The following is a 25,151-nucleotide window of genomic DNA, read 5'->3' as shown; positions in this document are numbered from 1 at the left end:
AAAACGGATGAACTCGATTCCTGCTCCTGTAATTGGATTTCGTAATTTCTACACGATTTCTTTGTTGTATACACAATACATTAGCATTAAAAACTTAAAGCTGCGACGCTATCGGGTGGTTATTTTTTTAAATCTTTTTCTCTTTTTTTTTCGATTTTAATTTTAGTTTGTTTGGATTGTGGGCAGATTGATTTGGTTCACTTGAATAAGCTGTCTGTTATTGCTTATTGGCTGTGGGTTAAAAGGAAGCGCTCGCTATATTAATCTTATTCAACTTGTCTGATTTTCAATGTATCCAACCTGAGTTTGAGTTGCTCAAAAATATATATGTGTATATTTTATTATATATACGTGTTTACGTGTTTCTATTTCGGTGCGTTGTTCTGCACCCTCTTTACTAAATAGTGGTTCAAAATGTATTACATTTATCATTTCTTGACGATTTTGTATATTTTATTACTTGCTGTTACTATATTTTCTTTGTTGTTTTTATTAGTGTTTGTATTTGTCTGTGTGTATTTGTGTGTGTGTGTGTTGGTTTTCGTGCTCACTCTATGTTTTAATTTGCCATTGTTTAATTAATTGTCGTTTATAATAATAACGCTGTGGCAATTAATTAATTCTCTTATATTGTTTGATTGCATTTTCATCATGTCTTTAATTCTTAATTAAATTAATTCAACTTCAACAATTTTGTTCGCAAATGCGTTTTTTTTTTTTCAGTTTTGCTTTGTGTGAGTAAGTGTAATCATTTTCACGAATTTATTTTTTATTTTTATTTATTTTGTTTTTCTGTATTTCTAATTTTTTTCTTTTATTGCATTTAAAACCGTGCACATTTTGTTTTGTTAAATTTATTAAATGTTTGCTTTTGTATTACATTTTCTTTTTAGTTTTATTACGTGTATTTAATTGTTTTTAATTTGTTTGAAACACTTGAAATTGCTCACATCATACTAAACTTTATATACCCCTTCTCTTTGCGGTTGCTCATATGGCTCGTCTTGTTTATTACCTCTGTTCTATGTTAGTTAAATTTAATTACGTAGTTTGCTATAATTTACTAACTCGTTTTACGCTCGCTTTTCAAAAGACTTTCTATCGTAGTTGCATAAAGAACTGCAAACATCATACATTTTGCGTTTGCTGTTTGTTGGAGTGTTTTTGTTGCTGTTCAAGTTAACTTAATAACTAACCACTGCAAAAATTACATAAGCGTTTAATGCTGTCTGGCGAATGAATATTTAACAAAATACTGGGTAAAACAATAACACAAATAAACAATAAGCAAGCCGCACTGCGTTACTTGATGGAATGGCAAACAATATAATATTCAACTTAGACTAAAAACATCAAATATAAACAATAAGTATAACAGATATTACAATTTAAATACGGTTCCATTTTTGTTTTCGATTTTACAATTTGTTTTTGTGTTCCGACTGCAGTTCCCATAATACCCAACTTTTTGTATATATATGTATAAATATATATATATATATATTTGTGTGTAATGTTAGTGGACGCCAGGCGTCTGTCACCTTCATTATGTGTGAGTGTGTGTAGATGTATGTTTGTTGTGTTGCATTTGTGCCTTTTAATACTTTAATGGTATCTGTATTTGTCCTCAGTATAGCGCCACGTTGGACGCCTGTGTGTATGCATCCCACTCACAATCGCAGCCATCGAGACAGTCGGGACATTCCAGCTCACTGTCTTGTCAGTAGAGCCAAGACACGGGCACCCATTGTGGTGTGGTGTGCACCCGATCAATGGCCGATTCCAGCGTAGCAATCGTCTCGCTAATGTCGTTGTTCACAATGGTCAAGTCAAAGAAATGTCCATACAGTTGACGCAGCATATCCGATTCCTTAGCCAAACGCTCTAAGCTACCATCGTACTGCAATTACAAATAATTACGTCAACTACGCCAAAGTTCAGTGGGTGCAACTCAAGTCTTACATCTGCAATGTTCTGCAGCGACGGTGCCGCAATAAACACCACATATGGCGTGAACTCAGCAGTGCGAAGTATTTTAAGCGCCTGCGGCTCCACGTCTAGAATGGCCATTTTGCCTTCGGTATGTATGCGTCGAATGGTGTCCAACTTGGTGCCATACATGGCGTCCTCATGAGTGCCTATTTAACACAATTTCGATTTAATACATTCTCTGAATAAGCACGCGTAATTTCATATGCTATGCGTACCATATTCTAAGTACTCGTTGGCACCAATGTCGGCCATCATTTCGTCATGTGAAACAAAGTAATAGCTGCGTCCGTTTTCCTCCTCGGGCTTAGCAGGTCTCGTTGTATCTATGAATAGAAATAGGATGTTATCAGTCAAGCACTCGGCATGAATTCAACTAGTTGACTTACGTGGTATGGGATAAGCGTACTTGTCGGGATACTTTGATATCAATGTATTTTTAATATGCCGCCTACCCACGCCATGTGCGCCCAATAGCACCAAAGTCTTGCGCTGAAAGTTCGGATCACCAACTAAATCGAGAGCATTTCATATTATTACATCTTCCAGTTGCATGACATCACAATTATTTCATACCTGGCACTTTGACAACCTCTTCGTATGTGACCACATCGAGCGTATCGAATATGGCGTTGTGTTTGGCCAAGTACTTGTCTCGACATTGCTTCTTCTTGCGCCCAAATATGGAACAGTTCACTGTGGGTTACATAAAGCGATACGTTTAGAAGCAGTTGGGCATAGGCAAATAGCTCATTTATTATCTTAAAACATGCATTAGAAAAATGCACTTAAATGCTGTAAGTGTAAGGTAAATTCAAACGAGCTTTAAATGGCAATCGTATTCATTTATAATTTATTTAAAATATCCTCACTTTAAACAGTACTTTGTAAAATACCAAGAATCATGCATTCATTTAGGTTGATGATATTAAATATATGTATATCGGCTTTTGTTGAAATAAAATGTTCGTGTTATTGAAGCGCATCTATGTATGAATATATTCGTATGAAATGTCAAAGCTGCATCTGGAAACTGCATGAGAAATGATTAATTAATAGCATTGAACAATGACTATAATTATGGGTGCGCTTGATGAAATGCTGCTGTAAGTTTGTAGCCTTGCAGAGGTAATACTGCTCCATTATTTATTTACCGTTCGAAGAAATATTTATTAACGAAATTGTATTTAATTTGCGAATTTGCATATCTGTATAACAGAAATGAAATTATTTTAATGAAACAATTGAGAAAAATGGTTAATTGAAATTTAAATATAGGTAGCATAAAAAATATATATTCACAATTAATTTACTATTAATTGAATTAAAAAGAAATCAACGAGAGCAAACAAGCACACTCTATGCATATAAATATTTCCTCTGCATGGGTAATCGGAGAACCGATAATGAGTATATATGACTTAAGGATACTTTTCTAAGGTATCGGGTGTGGGTGTGCCGTTTCAAATGAACTTTGCTACGTTTGGTGACGTGAAAGTAATTCGAGTAAACATAAAACTCAAGAAAGAAAAAACTTTAAAAGTTCTGTTGTTGTTCAAATAGTTTTTAACTTGGGTCTTAGGAGTATTAGCTACCTGCTGATCCATCACACCCATCTGCGTGAGCGGAACATCCAGCACCCGGCTCTCCTGCACAACATTGTTATACATTTATATTTATATATAGAATATGTGTGATTGACGATTTCACGAAATTGAATATATATTATATGTACTTGTTACCTATAGATAGGCTAGATCTAAGAGTAGGTCCTTTACTGTTACCATCATTTTTTCTTTTTTTTTATGTCGGCGAAATTTAAGGAACTTTTGAAACTACTTTTTTGTCATGCAATTCTCTGTAAAAATTTCTGTTGTAATGCTCGTGTTTGTATTCATGTGTGTATGTACGGTAAAGAGTGAGTGGGTGTGGGTGTGTGGACATGTGTACAAGTGTTGGCTGGGCGCTGCCTGTTGCAAAATGGTTTTTGGTTAACTACGAATTCATCACACGCTTTCCAATATAATTGAATTATAAAGCATACGATTATATTTAACATCCAATTACACATATAAATAGTACACAGATATTTTGTTTACATGTATTTATGGAAATGTAAAGTAGCCACTTGATATATGCACTTACCCTGTTCCTGCTTGGTCTTATCAACGGTCTGACAAGCAATGCGCCATTCCTGTAGCTCTGGTGATGGTATCAGACCCGCCGAACCGCCCACCGTATCAATTCTCGCCTGCCACCAATGATGATCGTCTTTGCTGATGATCTAAGCAGAATGATGTGGTCGGTCATTAGTGGCAAATGCCAATGGTTTCAGTGAGTCCTCCAAATGGACCTACCTGCAGTATGTCGCCTACTTGGAATGCAATGCCTGCCTGGGCACATGGTATAAGCTCATCATCCAGCGGATTATAATCGAACTGTGCACGAACAAAAATCTGCACAAAAAAAAAAAAGACAAAAACCCAACAAAAACCTTTTAGTATATGGCTTTGCAGTCATAGATCCCTAATGCGTCTGTCGAACTGATGCCCGTATACACAGCTACCCATTAGCGGGGAGTTTAGTTTCGTTCAAATCTGCATGCAAGTGACAATGGCATCAGGACAAGCAAAATCCATTCGATTGCTATTGCGAGTGCTGATGCTGATGTTACTGTAGCTATGTTGATTAGGTCAAATTTCGGATTGGCTTTAAGTCTAGATAGATGTAGGCATTGGTATGATATGGATGCATGTGTCTGTTTCATGCTTTACGTGTTAATTTGTCTGAACGTGATACTTACAAGCACTGGAGCGGGTCTTATCCTGAAAAGCTGCATGTGTGTTAGGGGGGAGGGGTGAAGAGCGAGTAGGAGTCATGTTAATGTTCAACAGTATAATTACATAATTGATTTGCATTAATGAATTTCAAAGTAATTTCATATTACACGAATCATTCGTGTGTTTCATGATTCAAAATGAACAAAAATTAAATTTCATTCCAAATTGCAAGACCGAACTTCACTACTAAAATTTCACAAAGCAAATTGTTTATTTCTCTTCCTCCTCCCATTTCAAATTCGCATAAAATGTAACCAAATGCAGAAAGGATTATATAACGAACGTTATCAGGAATATTACAATTTAATTATTTTCATGTCATGGCTGTATATACATTTGTAACAATGTTGTTTGCTTATACAAAACTTTATAAATTTCCGAAACTTTCGCTCTGTTCAAGCTCTGAGAATACAACTTTTGGTAAAACTTTAGGCATTCAAACTTATTTTAAAGCTAAATTTGATTGACAAACGTCATTCACAACAAAAAAAAAAGCATTGACCTAAATCTCATTTAATTAAAAAAAAAGTTTAATAAATAATAAAACTAAATGAAATGACCACAGTTTGTATTTTATGATGGGTTGTAATCGAGTTGAGTTTTTGCCTGTCAAATTAGTTATTCTGCCTCGAGGCCACACAGTTTATATGTAAAAAAAAAAAAAAAAAAAAAAGTATGAAATCTATTCTATTCTATGGAAAATGCAGCTTATAACACAAAATGTTATTCTGATGAATACTTAAATTGTTGAAACGGTTTAACAGTGAGTTCTAGTTAGATCAAACTGATTTACTTTTAAGGGCGCACCGTGGGCTTTGCGTTAACATCACAACGTATACAAATAGAGCTTAAGAGAACTTACCTCACAGGGTGGTGGTGCGCTACGGTAAGAAGGAACTATTTTAAAGGTAACCGAACCGCGTGCCTCGCGCTGCACAAAAGAGAAGAACCCACTTGATGAACAATATTTTGTCTGGAAGGGAACACACGACTTACCAGCATTCGTTGCAATTGACCCACTGACTGATGCTGCACCGGCTGACCGTTGATCTCTCGTATCTCGTCGCCCACGTGCAGGGTGGCCTGTCTGTGTATCATGCCGCCGTGCATGATACGCGCCACAATGCAGCGTCCGTCCTCTGTCATTTTAAGCGTGATGCCCTGCGGTGGCGAAAGGCAAAGGGATTTCAGCGACATCGGCTAATTGTGGCGACAATTTGACTTACCATGGGCTCGTCGGTGTTCTTTTGGAACTGCACCAGGCGTACGCGTGTCACATGCTGCAGTTCACCGCCCTCAACGTTGTCCAGCTCGTCGCCATTGAGGAAGGGCACCATTGGCGGTGGAGTGACGCGTAGCGCCTCCTCGCCGTACACGTCCCGGGCAACAACATCGTGGGTATGCAGCAAAGCCTATCAAGCAACGGCAAAAAAGGATGCTTTGTTAAATTTTTGTTTGCGAGCTCTGGGCTTTGGCCGAGGGAAGACGATTGAAGGCGACACTCAAAATTATGGCCCGCAATTAAGCTGCCAGTTATTATGCGGCTAAGAGCCATTACAAAGCCACTTTCTGTGGAAATTAAATTTCCGATTTGCTATGCCTGTCTCATATATCATAACCCAAGCACACAAACCAGGGGTTCAAGCCCCGTCGAACGCCCACACAACTTGTTTACAACATTAACTGGCAACATTTGTTGCCAAGAAAAAAAAAAACAGCAAGCTGCCCATTTTCGAAATTCCGTTGAGCAGTGACTGAGGCACGCACATGAACCCCATGAACCCCATGAACTCGAGCCGGAGCACGAATACGTATCCAATCCCAAACCAAGGGGCTTACCAGCTCAGTCCTGCCCAAAAATAACAACAACGGAAATCACAAAAATTTATTACCACCCCCAAGTGCAGCAGCCTCTGCCATGGGCTCAGTCTATGAGAGCAACGGCTTGACTTTATACAATTTCGTTTTTAATAAATTATGTTTAATAACACTTTGAATATGCTGCGAAATTAATTTGTGCGGCGTCCTCGACAAACCGCAAGATAGCAAGACGAGGCCAACCAAAGCAGAGAATTCGTAATACCCTCACACACACACACACACACACACGCATTTAAAAGCATACGCATTGGCAGGACCTCAACTGGGCGAGCGACTGGGTCATAAAAAAAGGATATTACTGCCTGCCCATGCTGCGTGGCACGCATGTCGCACACCTACTCAAAGGAACGCATACACACAGATACACATATGCACACACAGACACACACTTTGATATGTACTTATACATATGCTAAGTATAGCTAGGCCATGTCAGCGCTTTGGTGGGTGGCTCCATAAAAAAAGCAATTTTCAACGTTGATGATTACTCAATGCCAAAAACACACAAACAGCCACTGACTGGCACACACACACACACACACACAGAGAGGGATACACACATAGAGAGAGAGAGAGAGAGAGCAGACACATATTAAAGGCACGTACATGCAGCGCTCTCGCTCGCACGCACCCACAGATGCAGGATTCATTTCCGACACAGACGCCGCTTCAGAATTACAGAGGGAACCGCAGTTGCCTTTTAGTTGGTCTGTCACTAGTTTTGTTGCTTTTGTATTTGTTGACAGCGATGGAAATATTCCTCGTCGCTCACTTTTAGGCGATGCTTAAAAGTAAATTGGCTTTTTACTGCTACTCTCCATTCGCCACACTGCCCCACTGGCCCGGCCTTGCCTCTTCCTTTGGGCCACGATATTGCTTCGTTGAGTACTTTTGCAAAGTTTAAGCTCCTTTCACATTTTCCCATTTTCACCGCCACTCTCGCTGTCGCTGCGCTGTCGCTGTCGCTGTCACTGTCAATGTCACAGTTCCAGAATTACTGGCAAAATCAAAATCAAAATCGCCATCGCTTGGCATTCACGTCGGCCAAACATCCGCAATGCCGAATGCATAAATATTTCAAAGTGCTCTTAGCCCACTGTGATTTGTTGCCACCATCAAAACATTATATTATTTAGGCATGTAGTTGCTGCATATGCTGGCCGTCGATAGATTGATTGAGTTTCTAGACTTTCTGGTCAATTCAATTCAATTTATTGCTAAATAATCCGCTTGCAAACGAAAAGAAAGGCCTCTAATGCTATGCTTTCTTTGCTTGCATATTTTCTACTAGATAAATAAAATGTATCCAAACAGATAAAAGTTCTTTGTGGCAAAACAGAAAATATTAAAAAATAAAATATTACGGAATATTATAGTTTGATATTCCATTAAACAAATGCATGATTCACATCGTTTTTATACTTTTACGAGAAAAGTCTCTGCTGCTCTCCATAGAACTAACTTTAAATGTGAAATTCCTTTTAAAGTAATTTTGTTGATTGTTAACGAGAAATGTTGCCCATTACTTAATTACTATAACTGTTGGAAATGCTGGTACTTTTTTACATTTAATATGACATTACAGCAAAATAATAAAACATTTCGCACTTTGCGGAAATACATTTTTTATTTTAATACTTTAAGCTACTTTACGGGCTCTGCTTGAAGTTCTGCAACTTACATTTCCACCAGAAACAGACAGATTTTTGCTACACAGCAAGTTTTGAAAAGTTGAATTTGGCTTAATTTTGGTTTAATAAATGCGTTGAAAATATTTCTAAATGACCAGTGATTATTTTGAGTTTCTGATTAAGACAATGCTGCGTGGGAGAACTTTTCTATCCAATTACCAAAATTTGGCTCAGTTGAAGCAAAAATAAAATAAACTTCATCGAGCTTAGTCGCTTTGGCTTAAACGAGCTAAGCACACTGCCTATTCGTTAGCCATCCATTGCGGAAAATTCGACAAAATAAATGGTTAATACAATTTCCGAAAATGAAATTACGTACTTGGAATAAAATTTGCTGAACTTCGCAACTATTTAAATATGGCAGCAGGCTCAGGAAACGAGTACTGGCTCGTTGTGGGGCCTTCATGTAAATGGGTGTGGCTGTGTCTGTGGCAACTGTTGTTGTTGTTGTTGTTGTTGTTGTTGCTGTTGCTACTACTGGCAGACTGGCTGGCTGGCTGGATGGCTGCTGCCCGGTTGACTGTGCAACCGCTGGAAGTAAGTGGTAAACAACGTAATCTGATTTCAGTTAAGGCTTGCCTCCCGGCACGCCCACTGGACAAGCGACAGCCCATAGTTAACACCAAGTTGTTGGACCAATAAAACGGTAAATTTAATAAACGCTTGACAGGCGAAAAGTTGAGCAGTTTGGTTTAATGCCTCATTAGTCGTCGCCAGTGCCCCGACACTGAATCTGAATCCTTGAGGTTGCGACATTGATAGCCAAGGCAAGCGTCAGCAACAAAGTTTTGGGCACAGCTAGCACCCACGCCCGCACACCCACACACCCACACACCCACACAACCACACACACACACGCGCCCTCGACCGCACATAAACATACACACCCACACATAAACACCCACATATACCTATGCACATACATATATACACACACTGACACCGCTAATCCGTGTATACGTAACCCGCAGCTGACTTTGATTTCCATGATTAATACTTAAGTGCTTGTTAAAGTTTTACCAACACATACTCGGTCAGCAGCTGACGCCCAACCACCCGTAGGCCCTGCCCCACCCTGCCCAGCTGCCCAACGAGGCGCACAATATGCAGATGTTAGCTTACTCTATGCCCGCCTGATCCTAAACAATCGTTGACTTCGCATTTGCCTGTTTGCATACCCACAGTGCATGTGTGTGTATGTGTGTGTGTGCGCGTATTTAGTAGTATATTTGCTGAGGCTGCAGCAAAAACAAAACCCAACACAGCTTAAGACACTGTCTAACAGCGTTGGGCATTAGTTTGGCATGCTTTCACTTAACAAAATAAAAGCTCATCTCAATTGGAAATTCTGGTCGAAAATAATCGATTCTTTAATTAGCTAACATCGAAAAGATGAAAGATGTTATAGAATATAATTGAAGTAATAAATAGATAATGGTTGAAGGAAACCATTTGGTATAAATTTAGTCAATATTTGAGGCAATTAAATTTACCAGACTTAAGAGGACCATAAAAATAGTAAATAAATAAAAATAAAACTGAAATGATCTTTAATCAACATTTTTCCTGTTTTTATTTAAAAAATCTTAATGGAATAGTAAAATGATAAAACAAGCGAATCATATATGATACTTTACTTTTAAGCCAAACATCAATATGATACCTTCTGAATTCCCTAACAACCTGCCAACTGCACTGCCGTTGCCTACTGTACTATCTGGCTGGCCCACGTATTAGCTGTTGGCTGACCCTTTGCCCAGCTCTGCCCTAAACCAGCCATCCCATTCCATTCCATTCCAGCGGATGAGGTAACGAACGAACGTGCAAACCGCAAAAACCTCACGCCGACCACATGAAACTTATTTGTTGGTTTTGATAATTACATATTACTGACAGCAGGGGCAGCAGAGTCCATAGTAAAAACAACGCGAATTGTAACTTGCTGCCATACTACGCTCTTTAATATGCCGGGCTACGGTTCAATTACACACGTACATAATGGACGGGTTGGCCAGGGCATTGGCCACTGCGAACCTGAACCTGAAGCTGAAGCTGAAAAGCTGGCACCGACCGCAGTCAGAGTGTGTAGCATCAGTGTCAGCAGCAGCAGCAGCCGCATCTGGCTTCATTAGGGACAACTACAGTTATCCGGGTAGACGACGTTGTCAGCTGAATCATCTGGATTAATGCCGAATTTTAATTAGTACAACGTGCGGCCAGTCCACCAGTCCACCAGTCCACCCGTCCATGAGTCAGTCAGTCAGCTAGTCAGCCAACGAGTGAGTGAGTAAGTTAATCTTATGGCCTGGCCCGCACGTTTTATCGTTCTTGTGCTATCCAACTGGCAGCTGATGGCCATTCCTCGTTCATATAGTTATGACACTTGGCGCCTTATCAACGTTCTTGCAGCGACCGATGTGAGCAGCTTATAAACGCAGCCAGGCGCAAGTTTTGGAAATCCACAGGCCAGTCAGCCAACCAGCATACACGCATACATATACATACATATGTACACATGTAAGCGCACCACCCACCCAAGACACACCACCACACGGTCTAATGAGCACGCATCATATGCATGATTAATTCGCGAAATGAAAAATTCTTCCAGGTTGTTTCTTGACGGAGCCAACTCCTGTCAACCTGTCAGATTGGGTGCTAAGGGTGATGGCATCACAGCAGAGAGCCTGCCATGTCTGTTTGTGACATCTGATAAGCTGGCAAGCAAACACAACACCGCCACGCGGGAAGCAACCCGACTCAACACCATCCAGCGCAACCCAACCTAATTCAACCAAACCAACCCAAACCAAACAATGAAAATGAAAACAGCAACAGCAGCGAAACTTAAAATTTACAAAAGAAACTTTACACTTAGTTTTGGGGCGTAACTTGAAAACGGTTTCCACATCCGTTTGTCAAAGTGTTTTGGGGGTCGCTGTTGTTTGGCTGCAACCACCGAGACACAGTCTTACAGTTAACATTGGACTCCATAAACAACATTCACCGTACGACTATGTCACGGTAATTGAGCGGCGACTCACTGCCCTTTTAATGCTGCCAGCCCATACATATATACATATATCCTGTCTATTAGTGCAACCGCTCCGGTCCGGTCGGCTCGGCTCTACGGCCAAGCGGTACATCATCGTACATCAATGTACCTTTGCGTTGATTGACGCAGGTAATATGCTCACTCAGTTGCCTTATCAGTCGAACAATGGCTTTGGCGCCGTTGTAGCGCTGTCATCCGTATCCGATGCGACGTGTACTCTGCCACGCAGCTCCATCCATCCCGCATCGCTGCTCGTCACGCATACCCCATCACCCATATCCCGCATCCTTGGGGCCCGCCGCTGCTGCTGTCAGTCACAAATCATTCAATTCTGGTGCCCGACACGAGCCCCAAATGAAGAAGAAGAAAAAATAACTACAAATTTCGAACAATGGCGAAAGACCAAAATATCGCCCGATTTGTTGCGGTGGCTGTTGCGGTTGCTTTCAAACCCGCTTATTATTGTTGGCAAACATCAGATGCACACATACACAGACACCGACTTGGAAACCACAAATTTCCGCTGTACATGTGTGTGTGGGAGTGTGTGTGCGTGAATGCATTATGCACTTATCGGCGCCATCTATCTGCGGTACGTCAGCTTCTTCCTGTTGCTCGATAAACAACAAGCGAGGAAAGGGGGAAGGTTAAAGAAGTCAATGCAAGAAAACCACACATGAATTCGTTTAAGCTACCAAATATTCTATCTCGTGTTTGACTTTCTCACTCACTCTGCCACCTCTCATTTTTTCCTTGTTCTCTATCTGTCTGCTATTTTATTCCGCAAGAAACTCATAGCAGCCATGAATGGCATCATCTTTACGCGACGCCTTTTGGTTAGGCAACGCTCTTCGTCACTTTAACGCTGCCCACACTTTTCGTGTTTATTATATTATATCACACACTCAACGCTTGTGCTGTTATATAATATATGGGCCGGTTTGTTTGTCTGCGTTTCCTTTCATTCAATTTCAACTAGAGCAACAACGCAGTGACACAAAGGGCGATAACTGAGTTTTGTAACAAGTAAACTAATTATTTTTTTGACTTTGTTGTTGCTTTTTGCTTCGTTTTTTTTTTTCTGTGTCAGTGGTTGACAGTTGTTTTTGCCGAGCTTCATCTTGTTTGCTCGCCTTGAGACGAGGAGCAGCAGCATCTACGCATGTCCATGTGCTTGTGTGCGATGCTAAATTGCAAAATAATGTACACACTTGGCGTTGTAATCGCCATTGTTGTTTGATGTTGTTGGAACTGCCTCTAACTGCTTGTTCATGCCATTGTGCTTGTTCATCATCATCAACAGCAACGGCAACAGCAGCGGCTGGCCCCACTGTAAGTGCGAGTGTGTGTACACATAAATACAGATGTGTTGTGTACACACACTCACATGCACACACATGCACACTTAGGTAGGGAAGTGCTTGTGCCTACGTCTTTTGCCTTGCTGGCGCAATTAACGCATTCGCAAATGAAGAGTGTCAAGGCAAGCAGTCAGCAGAGTCTGTCTGTCTTTCGGTCCGCTTGTCAGTTGGGCACTTTTCCTTTTGGCATGCAGCTTAAGCCAATAATGTAGAAGCCAAAAATTGTCGACAGAGCCCAAAACACACACACACTCTCTCTCCCTCTCACACGCACACCCATACATCCACATACTTTTCGCAGCTCTAAAGTTTCTGCAAAACTTTTAAGGATAGTTAAAAGGCTGACTGCTATTAGCAGCACTCAAACGGAATATTTTCCTACGGTCAAAGTTCATTAAAAAGAGGCTCAGGCCTCATGCCTTAAACCATTAAAAAGTTTACAAGCAGAAATTATGCCCAAATCCCACGTAAAAGTTATAAAAAGTAAACCCAAACTACGCCATTGTTTTTGCAAATGCAATCGCACTTGGAATGTGCATTCCGTTATAACATGGCTATTGAAATTGAAATATTTATGCAGCTCGCTGGGCACAAATATCATAAAATAGCAGATGCCAACTCTCCAGCAGCCAAATATTTTGTTGCCCAGCAACAACACCCACTGATGCTCGCTTTCAAACATAAATCAATAAATAAGAGAATTCAAATTTGCAAGCAATTTGAGAAGCGACGCATGGCCACGAAGTCATGCTAATGAGCATTCGTGCTTTATTATTTCAGCCAACCGAGTTCAAAGTACAATAAAAATATATAAGCAGATTATTAAATATTTGCTGATGTAAAGGGAATATCAGACTCATATCAGAATATGAATGAAGAGCTGACTCGAAATATCGAATGAACAAAGTAGGATTGACGTCTTTTACTTACTCAGAAACTGTTGTTTCTTTTTGTAATGCAAAAAATATAAAATAAAAATAATATTTAATAAAAATAAGATTTCACTGAGCTCGTACTACGCATGAATAATAAATCGAATAAAATCATAGTGCAATTCCATCCTCTTGGCCAACTTAGCCTTCTTCAGTACACACAGAGATTATTTGTAAACACTGTAATCCGCTGAAATATAAAGTTAAAAGTTTTTATTAGTAAAAACTTTTAAGTAAACCAGACTGTGGCTAGAGTAATACATTTGCATTATATTTCCTACACTTGGCCTCGACTTGGCTCTGGCAGGATTTTGCTGCTTGCCACACAGGCGACATTAAAACTCGGACAATCTACATGAATATCCCGTCAGTTTGAGGGTGGTGCCACACCTTTTGGTAGTGCGCCGACAGTTTCAGGCCGGATGATCTGGCAAAAAAGGGCCAACATCGCCTTCGAATGAACTCCCCGACCGCTCTGATGGGCCCGACAAGACGGCATAACGAGCCTATTTGCAAGGCTGCCCCAGAGTCTAGCCCCATCATCATGGCTGCTTGCCTGTGCTTGTGTAATATTTATGTAAATTCGCCCCGCCCACCACAGAAATTGAAAGGCGTAATGGTTTGTTGCGCTGCCTACTTTGCATATGACGCCGCCTTGTTTCGCTTTTTTTCCCTCATATTGTCGCTGCTTGCTATTGTGTGTGTGCATTTCGAAATTGTTCATAATAAATACACTCACACACACACATAGGGACACAAAGTGAAAGAGGAAGATGGGAGAAAGAGAGCAAATATACTGTATATTATATATACAACTGACATCAGGCATATTAAGCGCTATAATCGAGTGGAAGAGAATTATTTTGTGTGAACTAATTGCATTAGTGACATTCAATTTGACGCCCGGGCAGAGAAACAGCGCTAAACGGCAATTGTCACAGAGCACCGACTATTCTAATAGACCCCTTATAATGTCATAGAGCTAATGTGATTTTTTTTTCTTGCTCTTTCCTTTTGGTTTTTAGTTCCTCTTTTCATGCCCATATAGATTGTTTATTTTATGCTCTGCGTTTTGTGCTGCCTACTTTCGGGAGCAGTCAACCAAATCCAACGCCTGCCACTGATTTGGGATACGAAACCCACCTCCCAACTTTGGGTGCGCTGCGTGACGCTTGGGCAATCATGTGAATCGAGCTCTATATAATTTGCAAAACTATGCGAGTTACTAAATATACGCGGGTTCCTTGTACTATGTAAAAGGACATTTTCCTGATTAGTATTTAGGCATATTGGGCCGGGATGTTAAGTATTCTAGTAGCGAGATTTTCTTGCCGGTTTCATTACTCGATTTTACTCATAGTAATATATTAAATGGATGTTCAGTTTGAAAATCTGTTTCATTTATCTTTTTCTTTAAGAAGAGTTTCGTAAATTGATCGTTTATATTATAGATCTATTATATTTTAAATTAGACTTGAGAATGATATCGTATGGGTAAGAAATTTTATGTGAATAGTAATAATAGCGATTGTGTCCCTCTCTTAAACTGTTTGCTTAGTTTGTTGATAGAAAAAGAAATTTAATAAATTGATGGTTGATTCAATTCCCACTATTAAGTATTTCACATGCTTAAACATAGAATCATATTATTATAAATCAGCATAGATGCATCAAATTGTATATAAATGGAAGCACTGCCACCCATATCAGATCGATTTGTAAATTTTAGATACTTATGTAAATATAATAATATACAATACACATTCTATTATAACGTCCCATTATAAATGTTTGCAAAAAGTATTGAGCGACCCGTGTGACAACGTTCTATGTGTCTATGTGTCTATGTGTCTGTGTGCATGTATATATGTATGTGTATCTGTGTCTGAGTGTTTGCATGGCAGTGTTTGCCTCTTGTGGCTTGGAGTTTTATGTGTCTGCGCGTGGGTCAGCCAAATGAATTAATCTTACATGTCGTTGACACATTTTCGGCTGTTGCCCAAATGTGTTGGGCACTTGGTTTCCGGTACGGATTTGCTTACCTGTTTACGGGTCCAGGTCCAAGCAAACAGTGAAGCGTGCGAGTGGGAAGAGAATAGAACAGAATACGTTGTTGTGTAAGCAGTTGGGTACACACACGCATATAAACACAACAAAAACAAGGATCAAAAACAAAAAAGAATGAAAGAAATGACATATCGTATAGCTATGTTGTTTTACAAACATACATATGTATGCATCTACATATGGCTTCTAAAGCAATTTAAATACGAAATGAAACTCAAAGGCGCAAAACATTTTGTGGCAAGCTGTGGCTGCTTTTTTAGGTGAATGCAATTAGTTAACGGATTTTTAGACACAGTCTCTAGTATATACGTATATATATATATATGGCATGTACAAATGTCCCACACTCCTTGGCAGTCGCTGCGAGAGGGTGTGTGTTTGTGTGTGTGTGTGGCTCACCTGATGTCCGGAGCATATGGAGCCATTGGGTACACGCACACGAAACGGACTATGCACGGGGCAGGAGGTGCGCGGTCCCCAGCGCGAGGTGACCGCCTGCTGAAGGGACAACGCTGAACTGCAGGGATTAAACAGCGCCGGCGGCGGCGGGCAGGGCGGCGCTGACATACTTAACGAACTGAGCCCGCTCATGCTGCGGCAGTGGCCCGACAGCATGGCAACATCAGCAGCGGAGCATTGGGCCACTGGTATGCCCTGGCCACTGCTGCCGACACCGCTGCCGCTCATGCCGCTGCTGCCACTGCTGCCGCCGCCGCCCAATAGTGACATGTGCGAGCCACAGCCACCGGACATCAACGACTGTGATGTGAGCCCATGATGCTGGCACATGCCGACGCCGCCGGATGCTGTCACGCCCGCTGCTGACCATTGACCAGTCGACGCTGCTGCCGCTGCTGCTCCTGATGCTGCCGCTGCCGCTGCTGCCTGTGAGTCACCGCCGCCGCCGCCGCCACAGTAGTGATCCACGGTAAAACTGTCTTGGCTACCAGAGCATTGCAATCGATGCAGTGGCGGTGATGAGGATTGACGCGAGTAAATGTTGTTTTATCTGCTCCCCTGGGCCAAGTCCGTTAGCCAGCTGATATGCTCCTTCTGTGCTTGTGCTTGTGCTTCTGCTTCTGTTTGTTGTGGTGGCTCTTCGTTAGCTTGTGCAGCTCCTCTTGCATTTCCTGCTCTATTCACAGTTATTTGCGTATCTCCTCTAATATCTCAATACGTATAGAGCTATTCTTCACTGAATTACTCAATCGCAGCGATAACTAACAAGAACAACAATTAACTATTAACAACTATTAATATCGTATCGTGGATTCCGATTGTGGATTCAGTTTACAACTATTGAAACTATTCTGCATTTTCCAGTTCTTGTTCCTGTTGCTCTCGCTTCGGTAGCACTTAAGTTCCTCAACTCGCACTGTGCTTGTGTGCATGTAGAACTATATTATACTATATATAGTCCATAAGAATATATGTATATACATATATATGTGTGTGTGTGTGTGTGGGTGTGTGGAAGTATGCTGTAATAATTTATATGCGCCCTGCAGTGTAGACTTGGTGTCGACTTCTTTTTAAAAAATTATTGTTTCCTTTAATTGATTTATGTTTTGCTTTTTCCCTTGTTGCTTTATATGTTTAAATTATGTTGGTTGATTTTTATTAAAATGCTTGGTTTTTAGTTATGCAGCTTTCAGTTATGATGAATCACAATCGTGTTTATTATTGGTATTATTAATCTTTATGTTTTTAGTTGCTGTGTTTTAAATTTTTACAAGTGTGTAAAGTTCACTATTAATTTTTGTTTAGCTGAATTTAGTTTCAAATTTTGAGTTGCCTTTTTGGTTAAATTTTTATTTAGCATGCGAGTTCTGCAAAAGAAAATCGTTGATAAGCCCAAAATAAATAAAATCTATAGAGGGACTTGTGGAAAATGGGAAATTGTGGAATTATGGAATTGTGAGAGGAGGTACTAACTAGTTAAGCTAAACTAATTGACTCTACTGGCACTGTTGTTCATAGCTCAGCTCAGCACAGCAACTTAAATATGTACAATATATGAATGTAGGAAAAATAGGCATGTACAGAAAATTTTACAAATAATAAGCACAGTTGATAGAGTAGAAGACTGACATTTGAATAAGGCAGTCGAGCGCTTGCATTGAATGAAAATGTGTATATTTTCATCCACAGGCCAATTGAGACTTTTAATTAAACCAAACGGCCAAATTACAGAAGACTGCCTAGCCAACAAAAATATAATTTTATGCGCCTAACAGATAAAAAACAAAAAAAAGCAGAAATAGAAAAATGCCCATGGGAGGGACGCTTTCTAAATTGGCCCAACGGCCAGCAAAGGGAAAAAGTTCGGCCGAAAGGCACCGAAAAAGAAAGGCAAGCAGCAAATATATATATGTATTTTAAAACTTGAGCGAACTCGAATTCCCCGGCGACTACTGTATATAATAACGATGGCAGCAGTGCGAGACTGTTTATGTTAAATACATAGTTTGAGTCGAAGCTCGAAGGAGTCAAGGAGGAGCACGAGTGTCGAATTAAATTATAAAGAAATTGCGAACGCTTTAATAATATGTTTTTAAATGTGTATTTTAATAGGCAATGCAAGCAGGCGTACGGACAGACTGATAGGAGGCAGGTAAGGGTGTATGGCACAAAGGCACAGGTAAAGGTATTTGTATAAGGGACACAAAGGTGCTGAAATGTTTGTTTCGTCAGTTTCCGCTGCCACATTTTAAGAATGCTAATGTTGCCTTGGCGCTTCCGCACCATAATTGAATGAGAACGTGCTGAGCTTTGCGCGTTGGCCTGGGAATGCTGGGAGTTAGGCGTGGGCCCAAAGGCCACCAACAGACGCAACTTTGCAGCGCAACATACGCGAACAAAATAACGAAATTCAATTCATAAAATATTCAAAACAACAACAACAAAAAGGCGAAAAAGTGAAACAGAAAAAAGGCGATATATACAGATATATAGAGACAGAGAGAGAAATTTTCATATACAACGGCCGCAACTAAGCGAAAAACGACAACAACAACAGCAGCACAGAGAAATGTTGCTGAAGCCAATAAACAGGCGGATGGGCTGGCGGAGGGAGGATCAGAATCTTGAAAGTCGGAATCTGAAGTCTGTACAGCGAGTGGTCTCTCTGTGTGGGAGTCAATGGATACTGCAGTTGGACGGGGGCCAAGTAAATGATACCAAACATTATCTATGTATTGGTGCAATGCTCTCTTTCTCTTTGCAACTATGTGGCTGTGCGTGTGTGTGTGTGTGTTTGCGTGTGTATATACACACACATTTTTGATAAGGCAAAAGTAGACGGAAATGGCATAGGAAACGGAGGTGGAAAATAGAAGGCATAGGGCGAACGACGACGGTGGGTGGTGGTTAGCTGCTGTGCTTGAGCTGAGGCAGTGAAGTGAAAGAAATTTGTGGAGTGTAGAGATGAAATGGCATACTTTAGGTGGGTCGGGGTCTTCAGGTGTTACGGAGGTTGCTTCGCTATCCTGCTCATACTTACTGCAAAGTTGTAGATGTAGTTGAAGTTGTTTTTATTGTGCCTGTATTTGTTCTTGTATGCATCTAAATCGTTAAGTTGTTGTTGTTATTTTTGTTCTTGTTTTTATTATTATTGTTGTTATTGCTGTAATTTAATTTTATTGTAAGCAGTTCCAGTTCTAGTTGCTGTTGCTGTTGATGCTATTATTGTTATTGTTGTTGTTATTAATATTGTTGTTGTTGTTTGTGTGTCTGTGAGCCGAAATCAATAATGAAAATAAACGAAGACTGTTTTTTTTTTCTTGGTATTGAGGGTTGATCTCTTGCACTCATCTAAACAAACAGTCAAAAGCACTTGCTGCAGCTACAGACCATAAATTGATAAGCCAGCTGTCACAGTTTATTCAATTTCCGTAAGGCCAGACAAACCGCGCACAAGCACAAGCACACACACACACACACACACATACACGCACACACACACACACACACACACACACTCACACACGCACCTCTACACATAAACAGAAAAACACGTCGGCCACATGGGCGTGAAGATAAACACGAAACATGAAATCAGATTAATTTAATTCAATTTGTAACGCGTTCGCTTGTCGTTTGCGAAATCATTGATAATAATTTTGGTCAAATCGATTTTGGAAATGCTCGTGGCTCGATTGCTGGCTCGGTTCGTTGCCCACGCCACGAGATGCTACGCCACGGCAAGCAATGGAAACTAGAGGCACTGCGGTTGTTGCTTCGAAGGCACGAAGCCACCGCCGTCAATGACAACGACAACGGCAACGACAACGACAACGACAACGACAACGACAACGGCACGAGAGCAGCACACATAGCTCGTTGCTTCGCCTGAGACTCTCGTGCTTTGCCAGCGCGTACGACCAACTCCCACATACACACTGAAATTTCTATGCGTGTGTGCGTGTGTGCCTGTGTGTGTGTGTGTGAGTCCGCCTCGAACCAATATGCAAAAAATCAGCAGCCCGCAGCGAGCTTAAATTCAATGGCACGAAAAAGTCGCTAAAAGAATACATGTGTGTATGTGTGTGTGCGTGATGTTAACGCATAAATGTGTGTGCATGTGTACTGATTTTTCTTGACTTTATTTTCCCGTTTTTGAGCATGTGGCGTGACTAAAAATCAATTTGTGTCTAACTTTTTTCATGTTTTATGTTGCCTTGGCCCGTCTTAGCTTCACAAAAGGCCACAAATTTTCATGGCCCACTTTTGTGCGCCGGCAGTTGGCAAACTATTTCTGAGCTGGGCCTTAAAAGTTTTCGAGCACTTGCTTTTAAAATTAAAAAGTTTCGTTTCTCTTCTTATGTGTCGTACATTTGCGCTTATAGCTTCACTGATTTCATTTCTTTTTATTTCGGGTTTTCTTTATTTCATTCTTCTTTTCTTTTTTTTTTTGCACTGGCTTGCGCCGTATGGCAGCGAATACAACAACAGCAACAACAACGACGACAGCGACGAGGATGAGCCCGATATATGTGGCTCACACTCACACTAGCTGGTATATGTGAGTGACTGCGTATATATGTGTGTGTGTGTGTGTGTGCAGTAAGCGTCAACGTTGTTAAAGCCGTACTGAATGTTGCTGCTGCTGCTGCTGCTGCTGCTGTCACTACTACTGCTGTTGTTGTGTACCCGTCCTATCCAGACTAGGGCTCGCGTTACACTGCCACAGTTCCAGCCAGCAAGGTGCACAATTATAGACTAAACTCCGAGTTATCAGCAGCAATTCAACAATGCTGCCAACTGCTTAGCTCTCGCAGCTGAATGCAGCCAGCGTCAACAGCAGCAGCAGCAGAGCAGCCGCAGCTTCAGTTTTTCACCTAGCAATCAATTTCCGGTGCAGATGGCAGCTTTATGTGCCATTTCAATGCGTGCGAAAGAGATGACTATATTGGCGATTTGAGGCTGGCTGGCTGTCTGTGGGCGGCTGGCTGCTTGGTGGTGTGTTGCTGGCGACGCTGCCGCAGCCGCTGTCGCTGCTGCTGCTACTCGTGCTGCTTTTGCTTCTCTTGCTGCCACAGCTCTGGCTGCTGCTGCTGTTGCTGAATCTGTACAGGATGCTGTGCAGGACATGCGCACTGGTAGAACGAAAAATTTTAGGCTGGCCAAGCAATTCTTACTACAGGCACATGCTCAAAGCTGCCAGCAGCGCTGCCGGCGTCTCAGTCAATGCGGACGCTAGCAGCGCTGATATTTGTCTAACAGTAGCAACAGCAGCAAGCAGCGCTAAGGGCTTGCAAAAATATTCGTAATTTATGGCGCAATGTCTGCGCCACGTAGTCGTTAACCCAATCATCACCGGCGCTCTCCCATAATCATCATCATCAACATCATCATCAACTACGGAGTTGCTGCTGCTGCTGCTGCTGATAGTTGCTGCTGTGGTCGCATTGCTAAATCATGCCATCGCTCGCCCATAGTCCAAACTAAAGTAGGTGACTTGTGTCCACACTCACACACACAAAGACACACACACACACATAGAGAGAAATTCTTGTACACAGATAGCTATGCCCACTGCTTATTTGACAACCGCATGCGGGTTTGCGCCAAAGGAATCATGACCAAAAGGAAAGAATGCCGAAGCCACAACCTAATTACTTGTGTGTAAGCGGCCCAGTTGGCAAGAATGTGCAAACACAGAGTACAAGGCAGACATCGAGGGGAAGGCCAGCTAGGGAGCTTATGTTCCTCCAAGTTATGGAATCTGTGCTGAGGCACTGACAAATAATTATGAAATGCATGCGCTCCAAGGCCTGCAGACAGACAATCGATTGATAAACAAGGACAACATTGGCACGCCTTTGCCCCTGTCGAGGACAGATCTCCCAGTCTCTGCTCCCAGCTCCCTGTCCGTGTCGCTGTCCCTGTTCCAGTCACTGCTGACGATGTCCCTGCTGCTATTTCTCACAAACGCTGTCACGTTTAATGCGAAACATAACAGGCTTTTAATTAATGCACAATAGAGTGCACGGCGTGCTGCAATCCCGTCAAGTGCTACGACAACGATTCGGAATGCATTTCGCGCCAAGGTCTCAATGGAGGCGCGGGTAGTAAACCGTGCACCGCCCTGCCCTCCCCTATCCAGCGCTGCCCTGCACTGCCCTGCCAAGGCACATCTAATTCCATAGTGTAGGTCAAGGCCTGAATCACATGTTCTACTAGCTGTAACGGCATCGAGAGTATCAGCCAATAAACTATTAACATAAAACAATTTGTTGTTCCTATTGCAGATTGTTGTTGTTGTTGTTGTTGCTGTGGTTGTCGTTGTCGTTGTCGTTGTCGTTGTCACAGTCTCTATCGCTGTCTCTATTGCGCAGTCGTTTAGTCAAAGAGCAATTTGGCAACGAATTTGTCATTTTATCGAAGTGGCAACAACATTTACTCGCCGCATCAACAACAGGCTGCACACTTTAGCCATTCCGACATTTATGTGTGTGGCCAAAAGGAGTACGCCTAATATGTCAGTGGGCCGGGCCGGGTCGGATCGGGCTGGGCCACAACGTGGTTTGTGTCCGGGCCAATTCTGTTCAGGTGGCTGCAGCTGCTGAACTGGGCTGCCAGTTAGCCTGCATGCTTGTTGACACGTTTAGTTGTCGGCTCACAAGCATACAAACACACAGAAACACGTATATATATGTATTTGTATACAGTCACATGCTTTGTGTGAATTTGCCAAATCACAAACAAGTCAAAGGCACATTGAGCACAGTAGTTGAAGCTTGAAGCGAAGTTATTAATGCAAATTCAATAGTCATGGTAAAATTGTTTTGTAGCAATAATATGTCCTTAGCTAAAGGACAATAGACGGTGTTGCAATCCGTTATTCAATACACAATTGAATAAATTTCGAGTTACGTTCGAGGCAATGAATAGCCCAAATGAGCTTCACAGACAACGTGTGCGTCTGAGTAAATATTAATTTGACTAGTTAGTTTGCGAATTAGCTTCGTCATGCTGCAAATTTACAATCGAATTAAATTCATATATTTGCAATTACTTTAGTTGATTTTTATTTTCTTAATTATTCCTTATTTTGCTAAACAATTGATGGAGAAGTAATAATAATATTCTTAAGGCCACTGCAATCATTGATTCAGCAAATTGCATCAATGTGAGGAAACAAAATCTATTATGCTAAAGGTTTGGGAAACGGACTAACATTAGGCGGCATGAGTTCATTAGCAGAACAAGCCAAAGTCATTTAGTAGAAAGAGCTCAAATTAAATTATAGATGAATCGAGATGGAGTCACAAATACTTAAGCTTCCTCTCAGACAGACTCAAAATGCACACATACGCGGCAGTATATAAAAATTTCCAAATATCTTACAGATAATTCTCTTTAAAGTATCGCTTGGATTTCCCTTAACCCTTATGCCCTTAACCCTTATGTATGTGTATGTGTATTAATTTCGTAATTTACAGTCTTATATTTACGAAAGGTTCATAACTGGATTTTGTATGGCATGAAAAAGGGTTGGAAATTCATCCTTTGCAATTTTTACTATCGATTATTTTTCGACGTCGCTTAAAAATATTTATAAGCGATGAACAAAATTGGAATATTTTTGGAACAAATTTTACTTGAAGAGAAACCAAATGCCGTTTACGCAAGCAATCCTTGTCAGCAGCAAATGAACGAATTTTTGAAGCATTTTCCACAAACAAATTCGATATTGGCCAATGCAAGTTGCTGCAATGAACGAAATCCATCCATATCCGCTCGCCAGCGGTAAAGAATTTCATGAATTTCTGGTTCTGTTTCTGTTTTCAATGTATGCCTCATTTTCAACTAGTGAGCCTGCTGAAACGGAATGCATTGGGGGTCGAAAATGCTCACGTCGCGACGTGTTTTTTTTTTTTTGGGGGCATTTCGCTCATGTGACTTCATTAGCGAATTCGGTATCGTTATGGTCAGTGTTAATTAGGAAGAATGACACCGATGATATCTGGTTTCAGCAGGACACAAGGACCACCAACAGAGCCAATTTTCAAACCGATAGCTCGCGGGCCACCTGCGAAATTGAATAAGCGGCCCGATTCGCCTGTCAAAATGATATGTTGTTACCTAGAAATTGGTAGATAGATGCTGCATTAATGGACATGAATGCCTATCTGCACGTTATGGAGTCCACTGAATGTCCGTTTCAATCAAATTCAGTACAGTCACTATATACAACGATTAAAGTGGTCTAAATGTATCGCAAATTCCGAATATACCAATTCAGCACGCATCAATCAAGCGCAGCAATTCACATTGTCTATGCTCAAATATTGTTGAATCAAATAGTGTTAAATCTAACAAGCCAAAAACCAAAAAGAGAATACAACACTCTTTAAATTCTTTAAAAGAATATAAAAACTGAGAGAGTAAAATATACACACTGAATCTAAAATTTTGTAGCTCTTGCAGAGAAAAATTTATTTTCGTTGAGTTTTAAATAACGTTCGCACTAGCTTAAGAATTGACATATATATGTAGATATGTATATATATATTTATATAGCTTGAAATACAGATTTCAAACAAACTCTCAGCCATTTGTTCGTTCACCAAATATTTGGCTGTGGTGCATTATCAAACTAAGCCCTAAACAAGGCCTGGCTAAATAAATAAAACAAATTGCTTTAAGCCAAGCCAATATTCTAGTACAATAAAAACATAATCTCCAATTAAAATTTAAAAAAAATTGTATTCAATTAAATGTAAATTGAACAAAATTCCTATGCTATTGCTAAACATTATTATTCATTTATTTTGCTGCATTCAATAAACAAATTTTATGAGGCTGATGATGTCGAAGAAATTCTTCAA

General features: G+C 40.8%; 1 protein-coding gene and 1 long non-coding RNA gene across 15 annotated transcripts in view; both read right to left on the bottom strand.

Annotated features, from left to right (window-relative positions):
• Nucleotides 1–876: 876 nt before the first annotated feature.
• Nucleotides 877–25,151, bottom strand: part of LOC6573770 (peripheral plasma membrane protein CASK) — a 33,083-nt gene continuing 8,808 nt past the window's right edge. For 4 of the 12 annotated variants that reach the window (XM_032728177.2, XM_032728178.2, XM_015167122.3 and 1 more), the window contains 12 exons: nt 6,056–6,241; nt 5,826–5,990; nt 5,692–5,760; nt 4,793–4,822; nt 4,347–4,445; nt 4,135–4,273; nt 3,585–3,638; nt 2,566–2,685; nt 2,379–2,501; nt 2,208–2,315; nt 1,963–2,138; nt 877–1,900 (listed from right to left, as the gene is read on the bottom strand). In XM_032728177.2, coding sequence (XP_032584068.1) covers nt 1,721–1,900; nt 1,963–2,138; nt 2,208–2,315; nt 2,379–2,501; nt 2,566–2,685; nt 3,585–3,638; nt 4,135–4,273; nt 4,347–4,445; nt 4,793–4,822; nt 5,692–5,760; nt 5,826–5,990; nt 6,056–6,241 — 1,449 coding nt within the window. In that variant the 3' untranslated portion in view covers nt 877–1,720. Of the gene's footprint in view, nt 1,901–1,962; nt 2,139–2,207; nt 2,316–2,378; nt 2,502–2,565; nt 2,686–3,584; nt 3,639–4,134; nt 4,274–4,346; nt 4,446–4,792; nt 4,823–5,691; nt 5,761–5,825; nt 5,991–6,055; nt 6,242–15,720; nt 15,751–16,215; nt 17,646–19,318; nt 19,477–25,151 lie in introns of those variants that run through there. The other 8 variants (XM_032728181.2, XM_044007528.1, XM_015167123.3 and 5 more) reach the window with 7 other exon arrangements.
• Nucleotides 19,514–25,052, bottom strand: LOC122756846. Of its 3 annotated transcripts, none has more exons than XR_006356701.1 (2): nt 20,650–25,052; nt 19,514–19,548 (listed from the first exon to the last, which is right to left on the bottom strand). It is a non-coding gene; the product is annotated as an uncharacterized LOC122756846 (long non-coding RNA). The 3 variants fall into 3 exon arrangements; XR_006356699.1 differs by lacking the exon at nt 19,514–19,548 and adding an exon at nt 19,583–19,660 and having other exon boundaries at nt 20,474–25,052; XR_006356700.1 differs by lacking the exon at nt 19,514–19,548 and adding an exon at nt 19,583–19,660.

This window comes from Drosophila mojavensis, unplaced genomic scaffold, assembly GCF_018153725.1.
Source record: "Drosophila mojavensis isolate 15081-1352.22 unplaced genomic scaffold, ASM1815372v1 contig_16, whole genome shotgun sequence".
Classification (NCBI taxonomy): domain Eukaryota; kingdom Metazoa; phylum Arthropoda; class Insecta; order Diptera; family Drosophilidae; genus Drosophila; species Drosophila mojavensis.
The sequence above is the reverse complement of the archived record's forward strand: the minus strand, read 5'-3'. Positions and strand labels throughout refer to the sequence as shown.